The 23,182-nt window shown below is 40.9% G+C and overlaps 2 protein-coding genes across 2 annotated transcripts in view; one reads left to right on the top strand and one right to left on the bottom strand.

Moving 5' to 3' along the window:
- The window catches only part of LOC139381487 (tetraspanin 15), a 46,574-nt gene extending 30,221 nt beyond the window's left edge, over positions 1-16,353 (bottom strand). The window contains exons 1-2 of the mRNA XM_071125075.1: positions 16,220-16,353; positions 2,322-2,507 (exon numbers count right to left, since the gene is read on the bottom strand). Of these exons, the coding sequence (XP_070981176.1) occupies positions 2,322-2,507; positions 16,220-16,303 (270 nt within the window). The 5' untranslated portion in view covers positions 16,304-16,353. The remainder of the gene's footprint in view (positions 1-2,321; positions 2,508-16,219) is intronic.
- A 3,588-nt stretch (positions 16,354-19,941) lies between these two features.
- LOC139381535 (tachykinin receptor 2) lies at positions 19,942-23,066 on the top strand. Its single transcript, XM_071125156.1, has 5 exons — positions 19,942-20,342; positions 21,504-21,698; positions 21,894-22,044; positions 22,311-22,507; positions 22,707-23,066. The coding sequence occupies exons 1-5, from the start codon at positions 19,945-19,947 to the stop codon at positions 22,903-22,905; spliced, it is 1,140 nt and encodes a 379-aa protein (XP_070981257.1). The 5' UTR covers positions 19,942-19,944; the 3' UTR covers positions 22,906-23,066.
- The last annotated feature ends 116 nt before the right edge of the window (positions 23,067-23,182 follow it).

Genomic DNA, 23,182 nt, shown 5'->3' with positions numbered 1-23,182 from the left:
GCAACCCCTATTACTAGCCTGTTTAACCTCTCTTTCATGTCATCTGAGATTCCCAAAGATTGGAAAGCAGCTGCAGTCATCCCCCTCTTCAAAAGGGGGGGGGGGGGGACACTCATGGCCCAAACTGCTACAGACCTATATCTATCCTACCCTGCCTTTCTAAGGTCTTCGAAAGCCTTGTCAACAAACAGATTACCGACCATTTCGAATCCCACCATACCTTCTCCGCTATGCAATCTGGTTTCAGAGCTGGTCATGGGTGCACCTCAGCCACGCTCAAGGTCCTAAGCGATATCTTAACCGCCATCGATAAGAAACAATACTGTGCAACCGTATTCATTGATCTGGTCAAGGGTTTCGACTCTGTCAATCACCACATCCTCATCGGCAGACTCGATAGCCTTCGTTTCTCAAATGATTGTCTCGCCTGGTTCACCAACTACTTCTCTGATAGAGTTCAGTGTGTCAAATCGGAGGGCCTGTTGTCCAGGCCTCTGGCAGTCTCTATGGGGGTGCCTCAGGGTTCAATTCTTGGACCGTCTCACTTCTCTATATACATCAATGATGTCACTCTTGCTGCTGGTGAGTCTCTGATCCACCTCTACGCAGACGACACCATTCTGTATACTTCTGGCCCTTCTTTGGACACTGTTAACAACCCTCCAGACGAGCTTCAATGCCATACAACTCTCCTTCCGTGGCCTCCAATTGCTCTTAAATACAAGTAAAACTAAATGCATGCTCTTCAACCGATCGCTGCCTGCACCTGCCCGCCCGTACAACATCACTACTCTGGACGGTTCTGACTTAGAATATGTGGACAACTACAAATACCTAGGTGTCTGGTTAGACTAAACTCTCCTTCCAGACTCACATCAAACATCTCCAATCCAAAGTTAAATCTAGAATTGGCTTCCTATTTCGCAACAAAGCATCCTTCACTCATGCTGCCGAACATACCCTTGTAAAACTGACCATCCTACCGATCCTCGACTTCGGCGATGTAATTTACAAAATAGCCTCCAATACCCTACTCAATCAATTGGATGCAGTCTATCCCAGTGCCATCCGTTTTGTCACCAAAGCCCCATATACTACCCACCTCTGCGACCTATATGCTCTCGTTGGCTAGCCCTCGCTTCACACTCGTCGCCAAACCCACTGGCTCCAGGTCATCTATAAGACCCTGCTAAGTCCCCCCTTATCTCAGCTCGCTGGTCACCATAGCAGCACCCACCTGTAGCACGCGCTCCAGCAGGTCTATCTCTCTGGTCACCCCCAAAACCAATTATTCCTTTGGCCGCCTCTCCTTCCAGTTGTCTGCTGCCAATGACTGGAACGAACTACAAAATCTCTGAAACTGGAAACACTTATCTCCCTCACTAGCTTTAAGCACCAGCTGTCAGAGCAGCTCACAGATTACTGCACCTGTACATAGCCCATCTGTAATTTAGCCCAAACAACTACCTCTCCCCTACTGTATTTATTTATTTTGCTCCTTTGCACTCCATTATTTCTCTCTACTTTAAACATTCTTCCACTGCAAATCTACGATTCCAGTGTTTTACTTGCTATATTGCATTTACTTCTCCACCATGGCCTTTTTTTGCCTTTACCTCCCTTATCTCACCTTATTTGCTCACATTGTATACAGACTTATTTTTCTACTGTATTATTGACTGTATGTTTGTTTTACTCCATGTGTAACTCTGTTGTTGTATGTGTCGAACTGCTTTGCTTTATCTTGGCCAGGTCGCAATTGTAAATGAGAACTTGTTCTCAACTTGCCTACCTGGTTAAATAAAGGTGAAATAAAATACAAATATATATTTCAGGTAACATTTATGGTTTAGCACTCATACTTTGCATACTGACATGAGCTACATTGTCTCATGGCCTTAGCACTGAAGACCTGAAATTATAATCGAGAAATATGTTTCAAGGACTATACACAGTCCATGTCCTAGAATTTAGTGGTACAATGGTACCAATGATTTAGTCCCAAAACGGTAAAGCCCAAGGTAAATCAAGTGCACATTAAATACATTAAAATATTTGAGATATGCATTTGACCCAGGTCTGGTGAGTGGTGAACCTCAAGCCAGTGTTGTATTTAAAAAAAATGTTTTACCTTAATTTAACCAGGCAAGTCAGTTAAGAACAAATTTTTATTTTCAATGACGGGTGGGTTAACTGCCTGTTCAGGGGCAGAACGACAGATTTGTACATTGTCAGCTTGGGGGTTTGAACTTACAACCTTCCGGTTACTAGTCCAACGCTCTAACTACTAGGCTACCCTGCCACCCCGGCCTAGTACTCACCACTTTGAGGAGCATCAGGTTGTCCCTGAGGGAGGCCAACACGCCGATGAAGGAGACAATGAACATCACCACCCCCAGGACGATCAGGATGATCGCGGGGGCCAGGAACACCCCCTCCAGGGTTTTGTAGCGCTGCCGCTCGACCTCCGCATAGATACCGATGGCTAGGATGAACCCCCCAATCAGCTACCAGAAATAGAGACAGACATGGAGATGAGAATTAAGTATACGGGCTAAGAGGGGTTACCTATACTGAGTGGTTACCTGTAAAATGCAATGTCAAATCAGAAAACTTAGAGCTTTATCTATGTAAATGGTTTCATGTTAATTTAATGCTCATAGATTAATTAATCAATTTTCTGTAAATAGTGGACCACATAGAAATCTAATTAATTATGATCAAACTTTAATCCCACTGGGCAAAGACATCAGTTCAATGTCTAGTTTTGATTTACATAGATTGAGTTGTCAACTAACATGATTTCAAATGTGAAATCAACAACCATTTGAAACATTGGATTTAGGTTTAAAGTTGGGGGGGGGGGGGGGTCTGGGCTGTTGATGACTTTTTACAAATATAAAATCAGTTTTCCACATTCATTCAGCATCACATTTATTTTTTTGTCGTTTCAAATGACATGTAAACAAGATTGATTCAACAGGCTTGTACCTTGTGGGATGGCACCCTGCTGAGGGTAATTCATCATTGAAATGTAAACAACATCTGTGCTAGATACACTGCTAGATTAAAATCAAATGTTATTGGTCGCGTACACATTTGCAGATGTTAAATCGCAGTTGCGTCGAAATGCTCATTTTTCTAGCTCCAACAGTGCAGTATACCGAACAATACAAAACACCACAACAAAAGAATGGACAGTGCATTGGAAAGTATTCAGACCCCTTCACATTTTCCATATTTTGTTACGTTTTTTTGTTAAAGCCTTATTCTAAAATGTATTAAATAAAAAAATCCTCAATCTACAAACACCCTTTCCCATAATGACAAAGCAAAACGTTTTTTTAAAACATATTTGCAAATATATAAAAAATAAAACAGAAATACCTTATTTCCATAAGCATTCAGACCCTTTGCTATGAGACTCAAAATTGAGCTCAGGCACATCCTGTTTCCATTGATCATCCTTGAGATGTTTCACCTTTGGTAAATGCAATTCATTGGACATGATTTGGAAAGGCACACACCTGTCTATATAAAAGGTCCACAGTTGACAGTGCATGTCAGAGCAAAAACCAAGCCATGAGGTCAACGGAATTGTCTGTAGAGCTCTGAGACAGAATTGTGTCGAGGCACAGATCTGGGGAAGGGTACCAAAACATTTCTGCAGTATTGAAGGTTCCCAAGAACAGGGAGGTGACCAAGAACCCAATGGTCACTGACAGAGCTCCAGAGATGGGAGAACCTTCCAGAAGGACAACCATCTCTGCAGCACTCCAATAATTAGGCCTTTATGATAGAGTGGACAGACGGAAGCCACTCCTTAATGAAAAGGCAAATGACAGCCTGCTTGGAGTTTGCCAAAAGTCACCTAAAGGACTCTGACCATGAGAAAACAAGATGCTCTGGTCTGATGAAACCAAGATTTAACTCTTTGGCCTGAATGCCAAGTGTCACGTCTGATGGAAACCGGACACTTTCCCTACGGTGAAACATGGTGGTGGCAGCATCATGCTGTGGGTATGTTTTTCAGCGGCAGGGACTGGGAGACTAGTCAGGATCGAGAGAAAAATAATAATTTACGGAGCAAAATAGAGATCCTTGATGAAAACCTCAGACAGTGGCGAAGGTTAACCTTCTAACAGGACAACAGCCAAGACAACGCAGGAGTGGCTTGGGGACAAGTCTCTGAATGTCCTTGAGTGGCCCAGCCAGAGCCCGGACTTGAACCTGACATCTCTGGAGATACCTAAAAAAAAATAGCTGTGCAGCAACGCTCCACATCCCACCTGACAGAGATTGAGAGGTTCTGCAGAGAAGGGAGAAACTCTCCAAATACAGGTGTGCCAAGCCTGTAGCGTCATACCCAAGAAGACTCGATGCTGTGATTGTTGAAGCACCTTTGGCAGCAAAGTACTGAGTAAAGGGTCTGAATACTTATACAAATTGTTTCCTTTTTTTTGTTGCAAAAATGTCTAAACTTGTTTACGCTTTGTCATTACCAAATCAAATGTTATTAGTCGATGCAGTTAAAAAAAAATGTACAGATAAGAAGTAAAAGTAACAAGTAATTAAAGAGCAGCAGTAAAATAACAATAGCGAGACTATACAGGGAGGGGGGGGGTACTGGGTCAGAGTCAATGTGCGGGGGCTCTGGTTAGTTGAGGGGTATTGTGTGTAAATTGATAAAAGGGGAAAACAAATTTAATAAATTTTAGAATAAGGCTGTAAAGTAACAAAATGTGGAAAAAGTCAAGGGGTCTGAATACTTCCCGAATCCACTGTAAGAAATCAGAATGAGCAATGTCAGAGTCCGAAATATAAATATATAGGATACTCTCAAATGGTGCATCTGTAGACTTTTGTGAGGGTGTTAGGGGTCAAGCAGGGGTCTTCAGAAGGTTTTGCCGTGCCTTCTTCAACCCACTGTCTATATGGATGGACCATTCAGGTTGTCAGTGATGTGCACCCTGAGGAACTTGAAGCTTTTCACAAACTCTACTGCGGCCCCGTAGATGTGAATGGGGGCATGCTCTCTCTGCTGTCTCCTGAAATCCATGAACAGCTCCATTGTTTTGTGATGTTGAAGGAGAGGTTATTTTCCTGGCACCACTCAGCCAGGGCCCTCACCTCCAGTGTCGTCGTTGTTGGTAATCACGCCTACAATGGTTGTGTCGTCAGGCAAACTTGATCATTGCCCATTTATTCAGAGTTCTTAGAATACACAGTACAATGCAAAGATTCATTCTAATTTAAGTAGGGCAGGGATGATACCAGCACCGCAGTACTTGTTAGTATCGTGGCAAGGAAACAAAACACGAAGCAGATTTATCTTCCTTAGGAAAACAGCACGAATGTTTCAAACAAACATCATGTTGTCATCCAGAGTCACATTTATTTATTTCCCAAGCTATAGCACACAATATTCTACACACAGCAGGTTATTAAAGGAGCAAAAGATTTATGGCCTGCTTTGTGTTTCCATTTTTGCAATTCTGGTATTGTCACAGCCCTACTATTAAGTTAATTGGCAGTACATTGCCATTTCAATTAGCTGATTAGTTTGCTAAGCATTAGCAATCCATCGTTTACTCTAAGTATCAAAGTAATTACAGCATTGAGCAGGGCTCGCTCTTTAAAAGTAAAGACAATTAAAATCACTTATAACATGAATGCAAACGCAGAAACCCAAACTGCCCACTTCAGCTTACTTCACAGACCTTGAAAAGTGAATGTGAGGTAACGATAATGGGAGTAGTAACCCCTCCAGCACTAATGAACCAGTAAGTAATGCTGATTTATTACAAAAGTACACATTCTCTGCTGTTCATTACATCCTATACCAGTGACAACTAAATCAGTGTCTCTAGGTCTATGAATGCCTGTCTCCCCAGGTGTGCCACAGGCAGCTGATTGGACAGCTTTCCCCGCTTCAGGGCCAATTTGATTTTCTCTTCAAACACCAATGCAGAGATTTCTGGCTTTGGGAGTAGTTCAAGGAAACCTATTGTGCACAGCTCTGACAGAGGTTTTTATTGCAAAAAGAATTGGCTCTGAGATCGTGACAGACTGTTCTGATGTCACAGGTGGATATGTAATTTAAAAAAAAAGACACCAAGCAGCTATGAGGCGGCACTGTGTTCTGAACTGTGACTGATACGGTAGGCCTACACAGGAAATTACAAGGCTTTTTGATCACTTGATACCAGTCCAAATGGAGGGAGCGATGGTTGCTAGGCAAACTCATCTACAAAAAACAGTCAAGTCCAAAAATATTGGCACCCTTGATAAAGATGAGCAAAAAAAAGCTATATGCTCAATTTTTTTAAATTATGTTCTGTTAAACATATCTTTCTCTGAGAAATTGTATTAGTATAACAAGTTATTTTTATTTTTTTTCTAAAAGATGGGTTAAAATCATTGTCTCCTCTGTTTTTAATACCTCACCTTCCGAAGATAATGGCACTGAGCCTTTTTCTAAAATGTTTTATGAGATTGGAGAAGAGATTGGAAGGGATCTTGGACCATTTTTCCATACAGAATCTTTTCCACAGAGTTTCAAATGGGGTTTAATTCAAGATGACCATTGCAAAAATGTAGATTTTATGGTTAATTCATATTTTGATGTGTGGTTGGGATTGTTGTCTTGCTGGAAGATCCACTTGTGGCCAAGTTTCAGCTTCCTGGTAGAGGCAACCAGGTTTTTGGCTAAAACATCCGGGTACTCTGTCAAGTTTATGATGCGTTGATCTTGACAAGGTCCCCCAGGACCAGCGGAAGCAAAATAGCGCCATATCAAAGATACCTTTACAGTATGTATGGGGTTATTTTCTGCGTAGGCATCCTTATTTTGATACCAAACCCACTACTGGTGTGCGTTGCCAAAGAGCTCTTTTCAGGTCATCTGATCATAGCACCGGGTTCTCATCCAAGTGCCAATACCATTTAGCAAACTGCAGCTGTTTAAATTTGTTGGATGAAATTAAAATAGAGCTCTTTGAAAAGTCAGGTTGCTGAAAAACAAGATGCTGGGAGTTTAAATTCCATGTGAAGTTGAGTCCCAAGTAATCAAAATTCAGCAGCATACTGTCATTTTACAGCAATAAACACCATAAACTTAAAATACAGTAACTTGTTGTATATTTACTGTATTTTCACTGCAATCAGGTTTTGGTAGTGCATCTTAAAATTACAGGAAATTCAGCAGTAAAAATACAGTAACTTATTGTTGTATACTGCAACCAGTGGCCGGTACTGTACCGTTAAATTACATGTGGATCAGACAAGCATGTCAAATCCTTAAATTAAAAACCTGCATAAAAAGGAATTCACCTTTTCGCTTATTTAATACAGTATTCTGGGTCACATGTAAAATACAGATGACTATTTTCAAATGAATTTAAAAAAAAGACTATATTCAAGTACAGTAGTTCAGCAGATACTGTCTGTTTTATAAAAACAATACCACGTAGTCCATAAACAAACACCTATCTGGTATTGCTGATTGGATCCAGACATTGCAAGGATCTGGCCAGCACATTGACATGACTCTGGATTCTCAACAACCTGAAGTAGTGCACATTCAGACTGATTTTGTGGTCTGACTCTATTTCACAATTCTTCCCTATGGCAAATGACTTGATATCTGCATCAATTTATTGGAAGCAGAAAACAATGACAGTGAATATAACTTTTTTTAATTTATAAAGCTGGATTGCAGCATGTTTCTATAAAAATAAAATAAAATATAAAGTCTATACAAATGCAGTACAACCCTACCTGCCACTATTCGTGCACACACTCCGGTGCCTTGTGAATAAACCAATACCTTAGCCAGCGGACGGTCATACCTGACAGAAATCCAACAGATTATTTTCTCACCAATGTGGGAGGTGCATGCAGCCTTTTGTTTATGTTCACAATGATGGCTTCTAACATGTGACTGACTGCCTGTTCCCTGGTGGATGTTATTTTGTCAAGGAGCAGCGAGAATCATAACACCGCTGTTCCTGGTCTTAACAAGCACACAATGCCCTGCTGTACAAGAACATTATGAGCTTGTAGGGAGACACTTCACTTACAGTTGAAGTCAGAAGTTTACATACACCTTAGCCAAATACATTTAAACTCAGTTTCACAATTCTTGACATTTAATCCTAGTAAAAAATACCTGTTTTAGGTCAGTTAGGATCACCACTTTATTTTAAGAATGTGAAATGTCAGAATAATAGTAGAGAGAATGATTTAAAGCTTTTATTTCTTTCATCACATTCCCAGTGGGTCAGAAGTTTACATACAATCAATTAGTATTTGGTAGCAATGCCTTTAAGTTGATTAACTTGGGTCAAACGTTTCAGGTAGCCTTCCACAAGCTTCCCACAATAAGTTGGGTGAATTTTGGCCCAGTTCTCTTGACACAGCTGGTGTAACTGAGTCAAGCTTTTGTACCTGTTTCCTCCAGCATCTTCACAAGGTCCTTTGCTGTCGTTCTGGGATTGATTTGCACTTTTCGCACCAGAGTATGTTCATCTCTAGGAGACTTAATGCGTCTCCTTCCTGAGCGGTATGACAAAGAGTATGCAAAGAGGCACTGAGTTTGAAGGTAGGCCTTGAAATACATTCACCGGTACACCTCCAATTGACTAAAAATTTAAATTAGCCTATCAGAAGCTTCTAAAGCCATAACATCATTTTCTGGAATTTTCCAAGCTGTTTAAAGGCACAGTCAACTTAGTGTGTGTAAACTTCTGACCCACTGGAATTGTGATACAGTGAATTAAGTGAAATAATCTTTCTGTAAACAATTGTTGGAAAAATTACCTGTGTCATGCACAAAGTAGAAACTTGCCAAAATTATAGTTTAACAAGAAATTTGTGGAGTGGTTGAAAAACGTGTTTTAATGACTCCAACCTAAGTGTATGTAAACTTCCAACTTCAACTGTAAGTCTGAGACCAGTACACTTATAAGTTTGTTAGTAGATCTATAGGAATGCAAATGCATAAACAGTGAGATGTTAAAACTTCATGAGTGAAATATGCTTTAAAACTATTTTCCAAATACTCAAAAGCACAACAATGGGTGAATCCATCACTGAATACTGTCCCTCAGAGTAATTCCGTTAAACAAAGTACAAATATTTCCAACCAACTTGCTTAACTTTGGCAACAAACTCCACTTTCTTTCAATCAAGAAATACACTTTATGTTCTACTGATTAGACTGTCATGAAATATTGGTTCTCTTATCAATCTTGGTTCAGGAAGTCTTTACTCTGTCTTCTAGCAATTATCACAGACTTTGCTGCTCAAACTTGGCAGGTTGTTCCAAGCCAAAATCTCTAAAAAAAGTATCAGTGATAGCAAAGCCTGTGATAGTGTTTGCTCGGTCTTCAATCAACCGAGATTGGTAACAAGAGATGTTGGCTTGGAACAACCTGCCAAGTTTGAGCAGCAAAGTCTTTGATGGTTGCTTGAAGACAGAGTAAAGACTTCCTGAACCAAGATTGATAAGAGAACCAATATTTCATGACAGTCTAATCAGTAGAACATAAAGTGTATTTCTTGATTGAAAGAAAGCAGAGTTTGAAAATAGCAAAACATACACTTGAGACAAAGTGACAATTGTTCCCAGAGAACCAAATGCACTCAGATAATAGGCTAACATGTCAAAAGCTGTTGCAGTCGACAAATACAGGAATACCCGCCTGGCTTGCAGTCTCAGCAAGTTTCAGTTCCGCAGAGACAGTGAATAAAAACAAAAAAACAGGTTGAAAACAGTGGGCCTACCATACCTTTGTTTACACCCTGATAGTGCTACATTTAATTGACAGTAAATAGTGGAGGGAGAAAAATAGGAAATTTAAAATAAGTATATTATTCTAATAAAATGTGGGCACTTATAACCCTGAGTCCTGTTCCTCAATATGTTGTTTCAGTCAGCACCTGTGGTAAATCATTGGCTCCCACAATTTCCTGTTGTCGGAAACATTAATCCCGGTTAAATCTCCATCCTCCACAACAAAGATTTGATGGTCGCCCTAATTATGATGATTGACAGGTAAGCTAACCATCCTGTAGGCCTACTATACCCAGGTACATTTCAAAAAGGTTTAACAGGGGCAGAACATGTACTAAACAGAAATTAGCTAGTTCCGAGTCTATCAAAATACTGGTGACGCTACACTTGAAGGGTAGGCTACCTACTACATAACACATTTGACCCACACATTCATAAGCAGTACATGCTTATGTTAACAGCGGCAAAACAGGCAAATATCCACTTGTGGTTGTTGACTTCTGTTAACATCTCATTATGAATGTGTTATGTAGGTAATCCTTTACCAAAATATTTCCCAAACCCCTGTGGTCCTCATGTTTCTCTCTGATCAACAGTATAAAAAGAAAGTCGCAAACTAAATATGCTCCCAACCAACGTTTCGGCACGCAGTGCCTTCTTCAGGGTTGACCCTGAAGCACCTCTAAACATCTTTAGGTGTGCAAAGCTGTCATCAAGGCAAAGGGTGACGACTATGAAGTATCTCAAATCTAAAATTAATTTTGATTTGTTTAACACTTTCTTGGTTACTACATGATACCATACATGTTATTTCATAGTTTTAATGTCTTCACTATTATTATACGATGTAGAAGATGGTAAAAATAAAATAAAACCCTGGAATGAAGTGGTGTACCAGTGAAAAGTTTGGACTGTGCCTTCAGAAAGTATTCAAACCCCTTGACTTTTTCCACATTTTGTTAGGTTACAGCTTTATTTTAAAATGTATAGATTTCTTTGTTGTTTTTGGAGAGTCTCCCATTATTCTCTGCAGATCCTCTCAAGCCCTGTCAGGATGGATGGTTGGGGAGTGTTGTTGCACAGCTATTTTCAGATTTTCCCGAGATGTTCAATCGGGTTCAAGTTCAGGCTCTGGCTGGGACACTCAAGGACATTCAAAGACTTGTCCCAAAGCAACTCCTGCGTTGTCCTGGATGTGTGCCTAGGGTCGTCGTCCTGTTGGAAGGTGAACCTTCACCCCGGTCTGAGGTCCTGAGCAGGTTTTCATCAAGGATCTCTCTGTTCATCTTTCCCCTCAATCCGGACTAGTCTCCCAGTCCCTGCCGCTGAAAAACATCCCCACAGCATGATGCTGCCACCACCATGCTTCCCTGTAGGGATGGTGCCAGGTTTCCTCCAGATGTGACGCTTGGCATTCAGGTCAAAGACATCAAACTTGGTTTCATCAGAATTTGGTTTCTCATGGTCTGAGAGTCTTTAGGTGCTTTTTGGCAAACTCCAAGCGGCTGTCATGTGCCCTTTACTGAGGAGTGGCTTCCGTCTGGTCACTCTACCATAAATGCCTGATTGGTGGAGTGCTGCAGAGATGAGAGAACCTTCCAGGAGGACAACCATCTCCAAGGAACTCTGGAGCTCTGTCAGAGTGACCATCGGTTTCTCGTCACCTCCCTAACAAAAAGGCCCTTTTCCTCCGATTGCTCAGTTTGGCCAGGCGGCCAGCTCTAGGAAGAGTCTTGGTGGTTCCAAACTTCTTACATTCAAGAATGATGGAGGCCACAGTGCTCTTAGGGACCTTTAACGCTGCAGACATTTTTTGGTACCCTTCTCCAGATCTGTGCCGACACAATCCTGTCTCAGAGCTCAACGTACAATTCCATTGACCTCATGGCTTTTTACTCTGGCATGCATTGCGGGACCTTATAGACAGTTGTGTGCCTTACCAAATCATGTCCAATCAATTGAATTTACCACAGGTAGACTACAATCAAGTAGTAGAAAGAGCTCAAGGATGATCAGTGGAAACAGGATGCACCTGAGCTTAATGTCAAGTCTCATAGCAAAGGGTATGCATACTTATGTAAATAAGGTATCCGTTTATGTTTACAAAATGTGCAAAAAAAATCTAAAAACCTCTTTGCTTTTTTCATTATGGGTATTGTGTTGATTGCTGAGAATTTATTTTCAATTTAATCAATTTTAGAATAATGCTGTAACGTAACAAAATTTGGGAAAAGGGGTCTGAATACTTTCCAAAGACAAAAAAAAATAAAAATATATATATAATATTTTACGCCTTCCCATTGGTAGTTACAGTCTTGTCATGTCGCTGCAACTCCCCTATGGACTCAGGTGAGGCGAAAGTCGAGAGCCCTGCCAAGCCACACTGGTTCTTGACACTCTACTCACTTAACCAGGAAACCAGCTGTACGAATGTGTCAGAGGAAACACCGTCCAGATGGCGACCGAAGTCAGCTTGCAGGCACCCAGCCCGCCAGTTGGGGAACCCTGTCATAATGTTACTAGCGTAACCCCGGATCTCTGATATTATGAATATCACAGTGGGATTCACAAAATCTCTAAGAACCAAATCACATGTCTGTCAGAGACCGGTCGAGTGGCGAGTGAGATGAGCCCGCCCCCTGGTCATTCTCGAGGATGCTGAACTTCCGCACAATGTGGCGAGTAGGGGAATGTGGTGAGGTATCTCACTCATAATATCAGAGAACCGGGGTTACGCAAGTAACCTTTATTTCTTTCAATTATTTGTTTTGATATCTCACAGCGGGAATTGGCCAATTCCTGTATCACACATGCTCTCTGAAGCCAGGTAGTCTCAACGCATCAACCCTCAGAGGCCTCAAAAGAGTACAGTATGTACCAAAGAATGCACAGTGACGTCTAGACGGTAGAATGTTAGCACAGTGTTAGACGGAGAAGCTAATCATTCAACAATGTGAACATAGCTAGAGTTTGCTTCGTGGGTTAGTAGCCTAGCTAGTTAGCACAATGTTAGGGCTAACTTTCTTTGGCTATGTTGGTCTTGGGACGAACAAAAGTGTGGCTCCCGACTGATAAGTAGTGAAGCTAGGACGGTCGGTCTAGTCAACGTGGCATGCTGGTAAGTTGACCTAAACAAGAGAGTGAGCTAGTAATTCTACCCTTCCAGGTAGAAAAGATAGTTGGTAGGATAGCTAGCCAGGTTAACTTAACCTTGCAGCTAAGCTAAAAAAAGGCTTAGTAGATAGCTGTGTGAAGCTAGCTACCACAGGAGACAAAAGGGAAGAAACCGCTAATTAGCCAAAGCAAAAACGTTCCTTTCGGTAAAGTCAGCCAACAAGACCTAAGCTGAGAAACCTGCGCTCGGTGGCATAACCTTGTGGAACACCTGTGAACAGTTGAACCAGAAAACAAATCAAGTCATGCTGAGGAGAGCTGAGAATGACAGGCGAGTGGCTCTTTAGTATGAAGGGAGAGGCTCACCTCATTAGCCACTCGACCGGTCTGCCTCTGACAGACGTGTGTGATTGGTTCTTCAAGCATCTTCCAGATTCTGTGAATCGCACTGAGATGTCGAAACAAATAATTGAAACAGAACTTCTACGCTATAACTCTCCAGCAAACATGTCCACATTGGCACAATGTGGGGTAAATGCAGGCTAAAACATTGGCTCCAAATAGGCTGCCCACATAGAGCAAAGGCGCATTGGCCCATCGGCTCCACATTGGCCCCAAAGGTATTGGCCGAATGTTGACAGCCCATATCTGGTGAGGGAAGCCCTCACTTTGCCTGAAATAAGCCCATCTTTTCCCAGCAAACCTACTCACATTGGCACGATGTGGGCCCAATGCGGGTTAAAACATTGGCCTCATGTTGGCTGCCCACATTGGGCCGATGCACTCTTGCTCAGCGGCTCTACATTGGTGGCCCCAAGGGCAGCTCTCACGTCGCCTGAAATAAGCCTACCCCTTTGGATCGGCTGCCTGTTACAATTGTATCAAAGACAAAGTTGTTGCCATCTAGTGATCTACAGTTCGTGAACAATTTGTTTGTTTTGAACAACTGCTTTTACTGACTTGAGAGTCATGGTTAGTTTTTTCTGAGTGACTCATTAATTGTATTATTTTGTTTGACCTGCTGGCAGCAATGAATACTACAGCAGAATTAATATGCGCCCCTCCGGTGACGTGCTCCAACCAACCACTGTCAGTCATACACTGTATATGCGCTCAGGCAAATTGGATCATGCTGTAGGAAGCATAGAGAAGAGAGAAAAAAACATGTTTAGAACTGATAATTGATCACATGGAGCAAGAATGAATGCAATACATTGATTATTGAATGTTATGGACACAGCTTTGCAGAACCAAAACATACACAGCCTCTAATCAACAAACTCGAATTCCAGAACAAATCATTTGAGGTGCTGCAGTTCGCAAACGATATTGTGCTTCACCCTCATGGCAGTCAATCGATGCATTCCGCCAAGAGTCATTCACAATCTAATCCGGTTGCGGCCACAACTAGAGGTTGTTTCAAATTTAGGCTACCAAGAATTCATCTTATTTGTATACCCATAAATCAACAAATGGTCATACATTTTTACAAGCCTCAGTCCAGATGACAGCTCCAACAAGCCTGTTATGGTGAACGACAAATGAATGAGAGTTTTGTAGAATCAAGGCTATTTTGAGTTTGTCGTTTGCCTGTAGTGCCTACGTGCTCTGGGCATTACTGACTAAAATGAACAAAATAAGCTGAAAGTTGTTATTGACTGAACGAGTCAGTAAAAAGTGCTGAACTTCCCATCACTATTGCTATCATACGTACAACAGAAAAACATTCCTAATACGGAGTTGCACCCCCTTTCACCTTCAGAACAGCCTTCAACTTTTCAGGGCATGGACTCAACAAGGTGTCAAAAGCGTTCCACAGGGATGCTGCCCATGTTTACTCCAATGCTTCCCACAGTTGCATCAAGTTGACTGAAAGTCTTTTGGGTAGTGGTCCATTGTTGATACACATGGAAAACTGTTGAGTGTGAAAAACCCAGCAGCGTTGAAGTTCTTGACACACTCAAACCGGTGCGCCTGACACCTATTACCGTAGCCCGTTCAAAAGGCACTTACATTTTTTTTTGTCTTGCCCATTCACCCTCTGAATGGCACACATACACAATCCATGTCTCAAGGATTGAAAATCATTCTTTAACCTATCTCCTCCCCTTTTTTACACTGATTGAAGTGGATTTAACAGGTGACATCATTAAGGGCTCATATCTTTCATCTGGGCTGCATTCCAAACACTTAACAGACAAACCCTCTCCCCTCAGGTTAAGTGGACACTTCTGATGACATCTGATGAGTTTACACTTGCAGGGCAAGGGAGGAGGAATTCATTTTAAAATGAACTGGCCTTATCTGGACATTAGTCACTAGACGATTATGTTTTCAGCCACCGGTATGTGGGTGCTTTACATCTGCTACAGTCAATGACTGCATGTCTACTTATTAACTATATAAATAATTAATATACACCTACTGTATGATAGCAAGCAGACATCACAAATTGAATTATGGGGCATTTCAGGCCCTGAAGTTAAAATAATTGTACACTCCAAACGCCATTAAAAACGAGGGCTGAGGGGCTTACATCGCAAACTTCCCTTGCTTGGCTAATCATTTGGACCAACGACAAATATGGCCGCAGGGATTCCCACAAGGGAATAAGGAGAGGGTAAGTGAATGAGGGTGTGTCTTATGAGTTTGATACAAAGCCCTTGTCAGTTTAAGGAACACCTGTTCTTTCCAAATGGTTTTGTACAGTGTGTATGTTTTACCTGAGAAACTTCGTCACATACACTTACCTAAAGTAGGTTTACAGACTATCATTGGGTGTACAAAATAAGTTGACATCACAACAGAACAGTTAAACAGTAACACAAAAATAACTATAAAGTTATATCCACACCCCTGCCCACAATGGGGTCGTATTTGTTGGGTCCTCTCACACGTCGTTTAATTATCCAGACATGACATTTATTAGCACTTATACTGTCAGATGCCCTTCCAAGCCACACACTGTAAAATGTGAATTCCATCGGACTCAGGAGTGAGCCACCAGCAAAAACGTAAACAATGTAGAAAATACGTACCCATGCCTATCAAACCACCACCAGCCCCAAATCCACCATCTATAGGCTCCACCATCTATAGGCTACACGATCTGGCAACTGTCGATTCAATAGAACGTATCAAAAATCCTAATAGGCTACACTATTTACGCATTACCCTTTTGTCACAAACACCAGAAAGGGATAATTACCGGAATGCGCGAGTCTGTTCATCCGCCGTGTGTTATTTGCATCGAGTCTGCCTTGGTTATCTATTTGGCGATACGGGGATATTAAAGCATAGGCTACTCACCCAGAAGATAGTGGCATATACAATGACGGTAAACTTCAGAAAAACGTAGGAGAACCTCTCGCAATATCTAACATCATTGGACATGTTTGATCCTGAACGATGGACTTCCTGTTTCTCGTCCCCCACACTTTGAACTCTGTACCGCGTCGCCTCGTGCTGTCTGATCAGTTATTTGACTGAATAGATAGACGCCCCAATTAGGACACTGCGAGGAATGAATGGCGCATTTATGCCACTGTGGCTTCTGATTTTGGTAGGCTTGCTTACTTCATAAGTTACATTTTTAGCGTTTCCTGATTGTTCCTCTATTTCAGTAAGGCAATCAATTCAGTTTTATTTTGGTTTCACTGTTGGAAGAAATTCAATGCATAAATCAAATGCACATATACAGGCATAATGAGTTATAGCCTACGTATTTATTTGGACAGTGAAGCTAAAACTGTACATTTGTCTCCATACTCCAGCATTTTGGATTTGAGAAATTGTTTTATATGAGGCGACAGTACAGAATGTCACCTTTTTTTTTATTTGAGTGTATTTTCATACATGTTTTACCATTTAGAAATGAAAGCTTCCACATTAAAACAAGGTACATTCAAAAAGCAATCGTAGGCTACACCATGAACAAATATATATATATATATATATATATATATATATATATTCTGACATTACAGACCAAACATATTTACTGGTAATATTTTATAATTAATTTATATGGACATGTAGGGTACACTGTATACAACACCTGGTTTTGATATAGGCCTATACCAATGTTATTCTTGCTTCCCTTGTTTTCTTGTTTACCCTATATTTTGAGGAATAGACAATCATTGATGTGGTTATTTGTAAGATTGTCTATAGGGTACTCTCAAATGTGGTAGGGTAGGCCATGTAAAATGTAGCAACATTAGATTCTATTATGAATTTTGAAACCAAAACATAAAACTTCATGCACAAAGGTACTGCCTTTTTTCAATATTATGTCAGCAGAGTTACGTTTCAAAGACAAAAAATTAATTTCACAATGTGGCTAAACAATATCTACGGAATTTTGATTGATTTTAGCCCAGGTACTCTGAAAGATGTCTTTACTGAACCAATGGAACATTTCAACAATTCTAACCTTATGTTTTGCCTGTTTGCAGATTCATTACAAATCTATTTTGATTAATTTGGCTTGCTGGTATTTGTCTCAGGTGGGGAGAGTACCTGGATGGTACCCAGACAGTGGATTTAATATTGTTGATTTTAGACAGTAAGTTGAAAGAAGCATTCATTCAACCTTTTCTTGCCACATACTGTATGATGTTGTTTTCTTGTGGTAGGCCACTTGAAATAGAATGGCACATATCTGGTATGTTGAGCCTGAATCATTGGGGAGTGGTTGCCGGTGTGATGGACTCTGAACCTTTCTCTCTTTCTCTCTCTCTCTCTCTCTCTCTCTCTCTCTCATATATCATCATCATCCTAAAGCTGCACCACATCCTTTTTGTATTCAATTCGATATCTTAATGAGTAAAGAAAATACAGCTGTATTGTAGACATTGCTCTGCATGCAGATATCATGTTCAGCTTTTAAAAACAACTGGGCCATAGTACTAATTCTCACACTTTTATATTCCAATATCAATCAATGCTACACTAATGCAATAAAAATACTAAGTGTCCAATTTGCAATGGACAAGTTGGTACATCAATAGTGCAATATTAGCCCATGGGCGTGTTGATATTTGGTCGCATGGCATCATTGTGGTTAAACCTCTTGACCCCGATCAGCTATATGGAGCCATTTTCCTGAAAGAGCCCATTGTAGACTGATACAATTTCTCCATCCTCTATATAAAACACTTAAGCAATAAGGCCCAAGGGAGTGTGGTATATGACCAATATAAATTATAAACAGGGTCATTCGAGCCCTGAATACTGATTGGCTGACAGCCGTGGTATACTGTATCAGACCATACACCACAGGTATGACAAAACATATATTTTTACTTCTCCAATTACATTGGTAGCCACTTTATGATAGCAACAAGGCACTGCTGGGGGTTTGTGGTATATTGCCAATTTACCATGGCTAAGGGCAGTTCTTATGCATGATGCAACTCCCTTGGCCGTCGTATGTTGGACATATACCACACCCCCTCGGGCCTTATTGATTAACTAACTCACATCCAGGGTTGTCACAGGAAGGATAAGATCATCAATGATGTCAACCACCTGAGCCACGGCCTGTTCACCCACCTAGAAGGCGGAGACAGTACAGGTGCATCAAAGATGGGACCATAAGACTGAGAAACAACTTCCATCTCCAGCCCATCAGACTGTTAAACAATCATCAGTACCCTGCCCTGGTCAATTTAATAATGTTTACATACTGTTTCACCCACTTTATATGTATATACTGTATTCTAGTCATGGCTCATCCTATATAATACAGATTTTTTTTTAAACAAATGGTGTATTTAAAAAAATATAAAAAAATATTGCTAGGTATTGCAGCACTGTTGGAGATAGCAACACAAGCATTTCACTGCACCTGTGATAACATATGCAAATCTATGTAGAGACCAATACATTTTGATTTGTACATTTCATCTGTTAGAGTTACTAGTTGCCTATCCAAAATTGTAATCAGTAAGGAAACTTTGGATTACCCAAACTCAGTAAGGTAACCTGATTAATTTCACTTACTTTTGGATGACTATCCCCTTAAGAGGCATTATTTTTTTTAACCTTTATTTAACTAGGCAAGTCAGATAAGAACAAATTCTTATTTACAATGAAGGCCTACCCTGGCCAAACGACGCTGGGCCAATTGCGCTATGGGACTCTCAATCACGGCCGGTTGTGATACATCCTGGAATTGAACCGCGGTCTGTAGTGACATCTCTAGCAGTGAGATGCAGTGCTTTAGACCGCTGACACACTCTGGAGCCCAGAAGAAGACACAAAGGAGTGTGGTCAGACTCACTCTGGTGGAACAAACTTAAACTTGTGCCTTTTTTTAATGGTGAATTGAATATCATTGAGAAAATAGAAAGGTGTCATTAATGTATTTTTTTCAGCAAACATCATTTCTGAATTTATAAGTAATCCAATAATGAATCATCTAGTTTTTCTAAACTATTAGTAATCTGTTTACAATGTTGTTTTTTTCTGGCAATGTAGTAGATTAGTTACTGTTTTTTGTAATCATATTACATGTAACTGATAACAGTTACCAGTTATCAGTTACTCCACAAACCTGCTCTTACGTGTGTGCCTGCTTTGCTTCATTGTGTTCTGCAGGTTTCTGGAAGTCTGCTGCATGCGGCCATATTTGCTATTTGTTATTGACACCACTTCTAAAATCAGATGTTATTGTTGAAAGTGCGCACCTGTACTTTCGCAGATGTTATATCATACTGAAATCTCAAACCCTACACTTTAGTAGGCTCTTGCGCACATTTCAAAACCGTGGCACTCCAACCACTGCTAGCAGCTCAGTTTTACGCACGCGCCACTGGCAAGGCTCCAGAGGTTGGATGGAGCCCACTTCAGCCGGGGCTACCGTTACTCAGAAGATAGCTGGAGAGGGTCCTCTAATTTAACAAAATCTTAATGGTTCTGAAATGGGTAGTTTTTGTTCAAGGAGAGGACAATGTGCTCGAGGATGACATCTGAACTAATTATTAATCCAATGCTGTTTCCAAAATTATTTTGTGCAATTTGAGGTAGAGATGGATACAACTTCGAAACCGCTCAACCTCTCAACAACCATATATTTTCAGGATTATGGAAACGAGACGATCATCAATCGTTTTGAACAGCCGGATTGGCAAGTGGCACTGTGGGCAATTGCTTATTCACTGATAGTGATTGTGTCTGTCACAGGAAATGTCACTGTAATTTGGATAATTTTGGCGCACAAAAGAATGAGGACAGTGACTAACTATTTTATAGTAAATCTTGCATTCTCAGACGTTTCGATGGCTACTTTTAACACTGTCTTCAATTTTGTTTATGCTATACACAACGACTGGTACTTCGGGTTGGGATACTGTAGGTTTCAGAACTTCTATCCCATCACAGCCATGTTTTCAAGCATTTACTCTATGGCAGCTATTGCGGTTGACAGGTAAGAACATACAACTAGCCTTCTTCCTATTATGTGATATAGCCTGCATACTCTAGTCTGTAGAGAACACACAATTGTTCAGGGACATCAAAAGTAAAAATGTTCACTCAAACCATGGGGAATTTCTTTAAATTAGGCACGTTCCAAAGACATAATCATATCAACCTCTACAATGGCTGCATCAGTCAGATACATGTGTAATGACGCTACTTGTCATTGAAGTAGACAATAATCCAATAATTATCACATGCGTTAATTTGTATTATATTTCTGAGTTATATTCACATTTATTTTTAAATATAGCTTACTGGGCACTGCACATCCTAATGGTGCAATACATTGTAATTCTTATATTATTGAATTCGCTTACAACGTATTTTTTCATGTATCCCTTCAAAAGGTTTTTGTCTGGGTGTGTGACAGACATGCACTGTGAAGTCTGTCAGTTTCTGTGCGGGTAAAAGAGCGCGCTAGCTTTCCCAAATCCACCTATTCTGTTGATATAAGGACAATTCGTATATTATTCTGTATATCCCTATGGAGATATAGAATAGAGCCCTTAGCCTACTGTTTATCTGTGAAGCGTTACGGGTTCCGCGATAGTAATATAAAGGTAATTTACGATCGAGCCAACATATGCAGCGTTTACGGTGAATGCAGTCTCCGCTAAAGCGGGAACATTGCCTTTTCAATTTCAATCACGCTGTAAAGCTGAACTTCTGCGATGCGGATTTAATAGAGCCCTAGTTACATTCCCATTTAATCTATGAACCTTTCTACATCTCTCTCTCTCAGCGTGTGTGTTTCGATGATATGCATGCTATTCAATGAGATATTCCATTTTAACAACTGGATAACTCTGCCTGCTGCACCACATCCTTTTTGTATTAAATTCGCTATATCTTAATGAGTTAAAAAAAATCCGCTGTATTGTAGACATTGCTGTTTTCAAAGCTCTGATGCACAAAAGTTACTCATATATTACAGAATGATTATCGGCAAAGTGCACTACTATTTACTTATCATGACCGTGAGATTGTGATGAGTGAGCATCACCATGGTTTTCAGAACATTTCAGTCTTCAGCACTCTAAGCAGCCTATGACATGTACTGTTATACATCTCTGTCTGTATCTGATTTTTGCTTGTTTTTCTTCCACAGATACATGGCCATAATTTACCCTTTGAAACCAAGGCTGTCCTCCACATCCACCAAGATTGTGATTGGCCTCATCTGGGCGGTGGCATTCTCCCTGGCTTTCCCCCAGTGCTACTACTCTGTCACCCAGCATTATCCACCACGGACCATCTGCATGGTCAACTGGCCTGATGACTATGGTGGGAAACACCATCTCACGTGAGACACCCACAATACCTTTTCCAGTAGTGTGTCTGTCTAGATGTAGTTTCTATAATGACAACATAGATCAAAGTGTCTTCTTTTTTTCATGGTTAGAAATGAATGTTATGTCATGTTCAAAGCCCAAGCACACATTATCACATCATTCTGTCTGGAATACTTGAGCCTGAACAATGTCCTACTGTCTCACAGATACCAGATAGCTATGATCATACTGATCTACCTGCTCCCCCTGCTGGTGATGTTGATCACCTACAGCCTTATTGGTCAGACACTGTGGGGCAGTGAGATACCAGGGGAGGCCTCAGATCACTACCAGAATCAGATCAAGGCCAAACGCAAGGTCAGCTATGTCATATTAATGCAAAGCCTTGACTGAACAGTTTATAAGAACCTGCTTTTTTTAAATGTGTATCTCTATTTACTGAAAGCATTGTGTCCAGTGTTACACCAGTATGGCCATTACAAATTCATACCAAAAACAAACGCTTCATATGCTTGAGCTGCACTAAAGCAAGTGCTTAGACCCAGGTCTGGTGCATATAGTTGCCATGGCATCAGAGATGCTCGGCTGTCTCAGTGAGTTGTGATGTTTTGTGCTCCATGTAGGTGGTGAAAATGATGATAGTGGTGGTGATGACCTTCGCCCTGTGCTGGCTGCCCTACCACATCTACTTCATCCTGGGCAGCTTCAACAAGGAAATCTACATGCAAACGTATATCCAGCAGGTATACCTGGCCATCTTCTGGCTGGCCATGAGCTCCACCATATACAACCCCATCATCTACTGCTGCCTCAACCAAAGGTAAACCCAGAGGGACATCACTAAACTCATATTGTGGCAGTTGCATGATATTATTGATTCAACAACCTACAACCCACCTTTTTAGGTTGAACTTTATTAATAAAGCAATAAAGCAATAGTTAATTTCGGAATGTTTATCAATGTAAGCTGGCTAACTTGGTGACCTTGCTGATATTCCCTTTCCCATCTCTTTTTCTAGATTCCGCTCGGGGTTCCGTCACGCTTTCAGCTGGTTACCCTTCATAAAGGTGTCAGAGGAAGACAGGATGGAATTGCAGCACACACAGACCTTCAGGATGACACGCAGCTATCGCACTGAGAACACCAAGGGCACTGTGGCCCGCCATAACTCCACCCAACATGATGACCACACCACAGTCAAGCTCATGAAATGCTAAGGACACGAGGACATGCTCAAGCTCATGATGACAGTTGCTAGGAGAGGTCAAGTGAAACAAATCATGTTATGATTGTGTACAGTCACTCAGTCACGCCAAATACCTCACAGATGACTGTTAATCCAGGAGGAGAATGGGTTCCAGGAGAATGGGAAGGAGAACTCCCATGGCATTAGCACCAGGCCTAATATGTTGCTGTGTTTAGGTAGTGATATTATTTGTGTTGTTTTAGCATAATATTGGTATATGTTGTGTGTTACCTGGTTTTGTAGACCAG

This window comes from Oncorhynchus clarkii, chromosome 23 (genome assembly GCF_045791955.1).
Source record: "Oncorhynchus clarkii lewisi isolate Uvic-CL-2024 chromosome 23, UVic_Ocla_1.0, whole genome shotgun sequence".
NCBI lineage: Eukaryota > Metazoa > Chordata > Actinopteri > Salmoniformes > Salmonidae > Oncorhynchus > Oncorhynchus clarkii.
Note: the sequence above shows the minus strand (reverse complement) of the source record. Positions and strands in the feature narration are given on the sequence as shown.

Bases quoted from the DNA above. Each gene is read 5' to 3' on its own strand.
- LOC139381535 (XM_071125156.1), top strand. From the start codon at position 19,945: ATGGATACAACTTCGAAACCGCTCAACCTCTCAACAACCATATATTTT. The intron at 20,343-21,503 runs GTAAGAACATAC...TTTCTTCCACAG, and splicing joins GCAGCTATTGCGGTTGACAG to ATACATGGCCATAATTTACC. The intron at 21,699-21,893 runs GTGAGACACCCA...ACTGTCTCACAG, and splicing joins GGTGGGAAACACCATCTCAC to ATACCAGATAGCTATGATCA.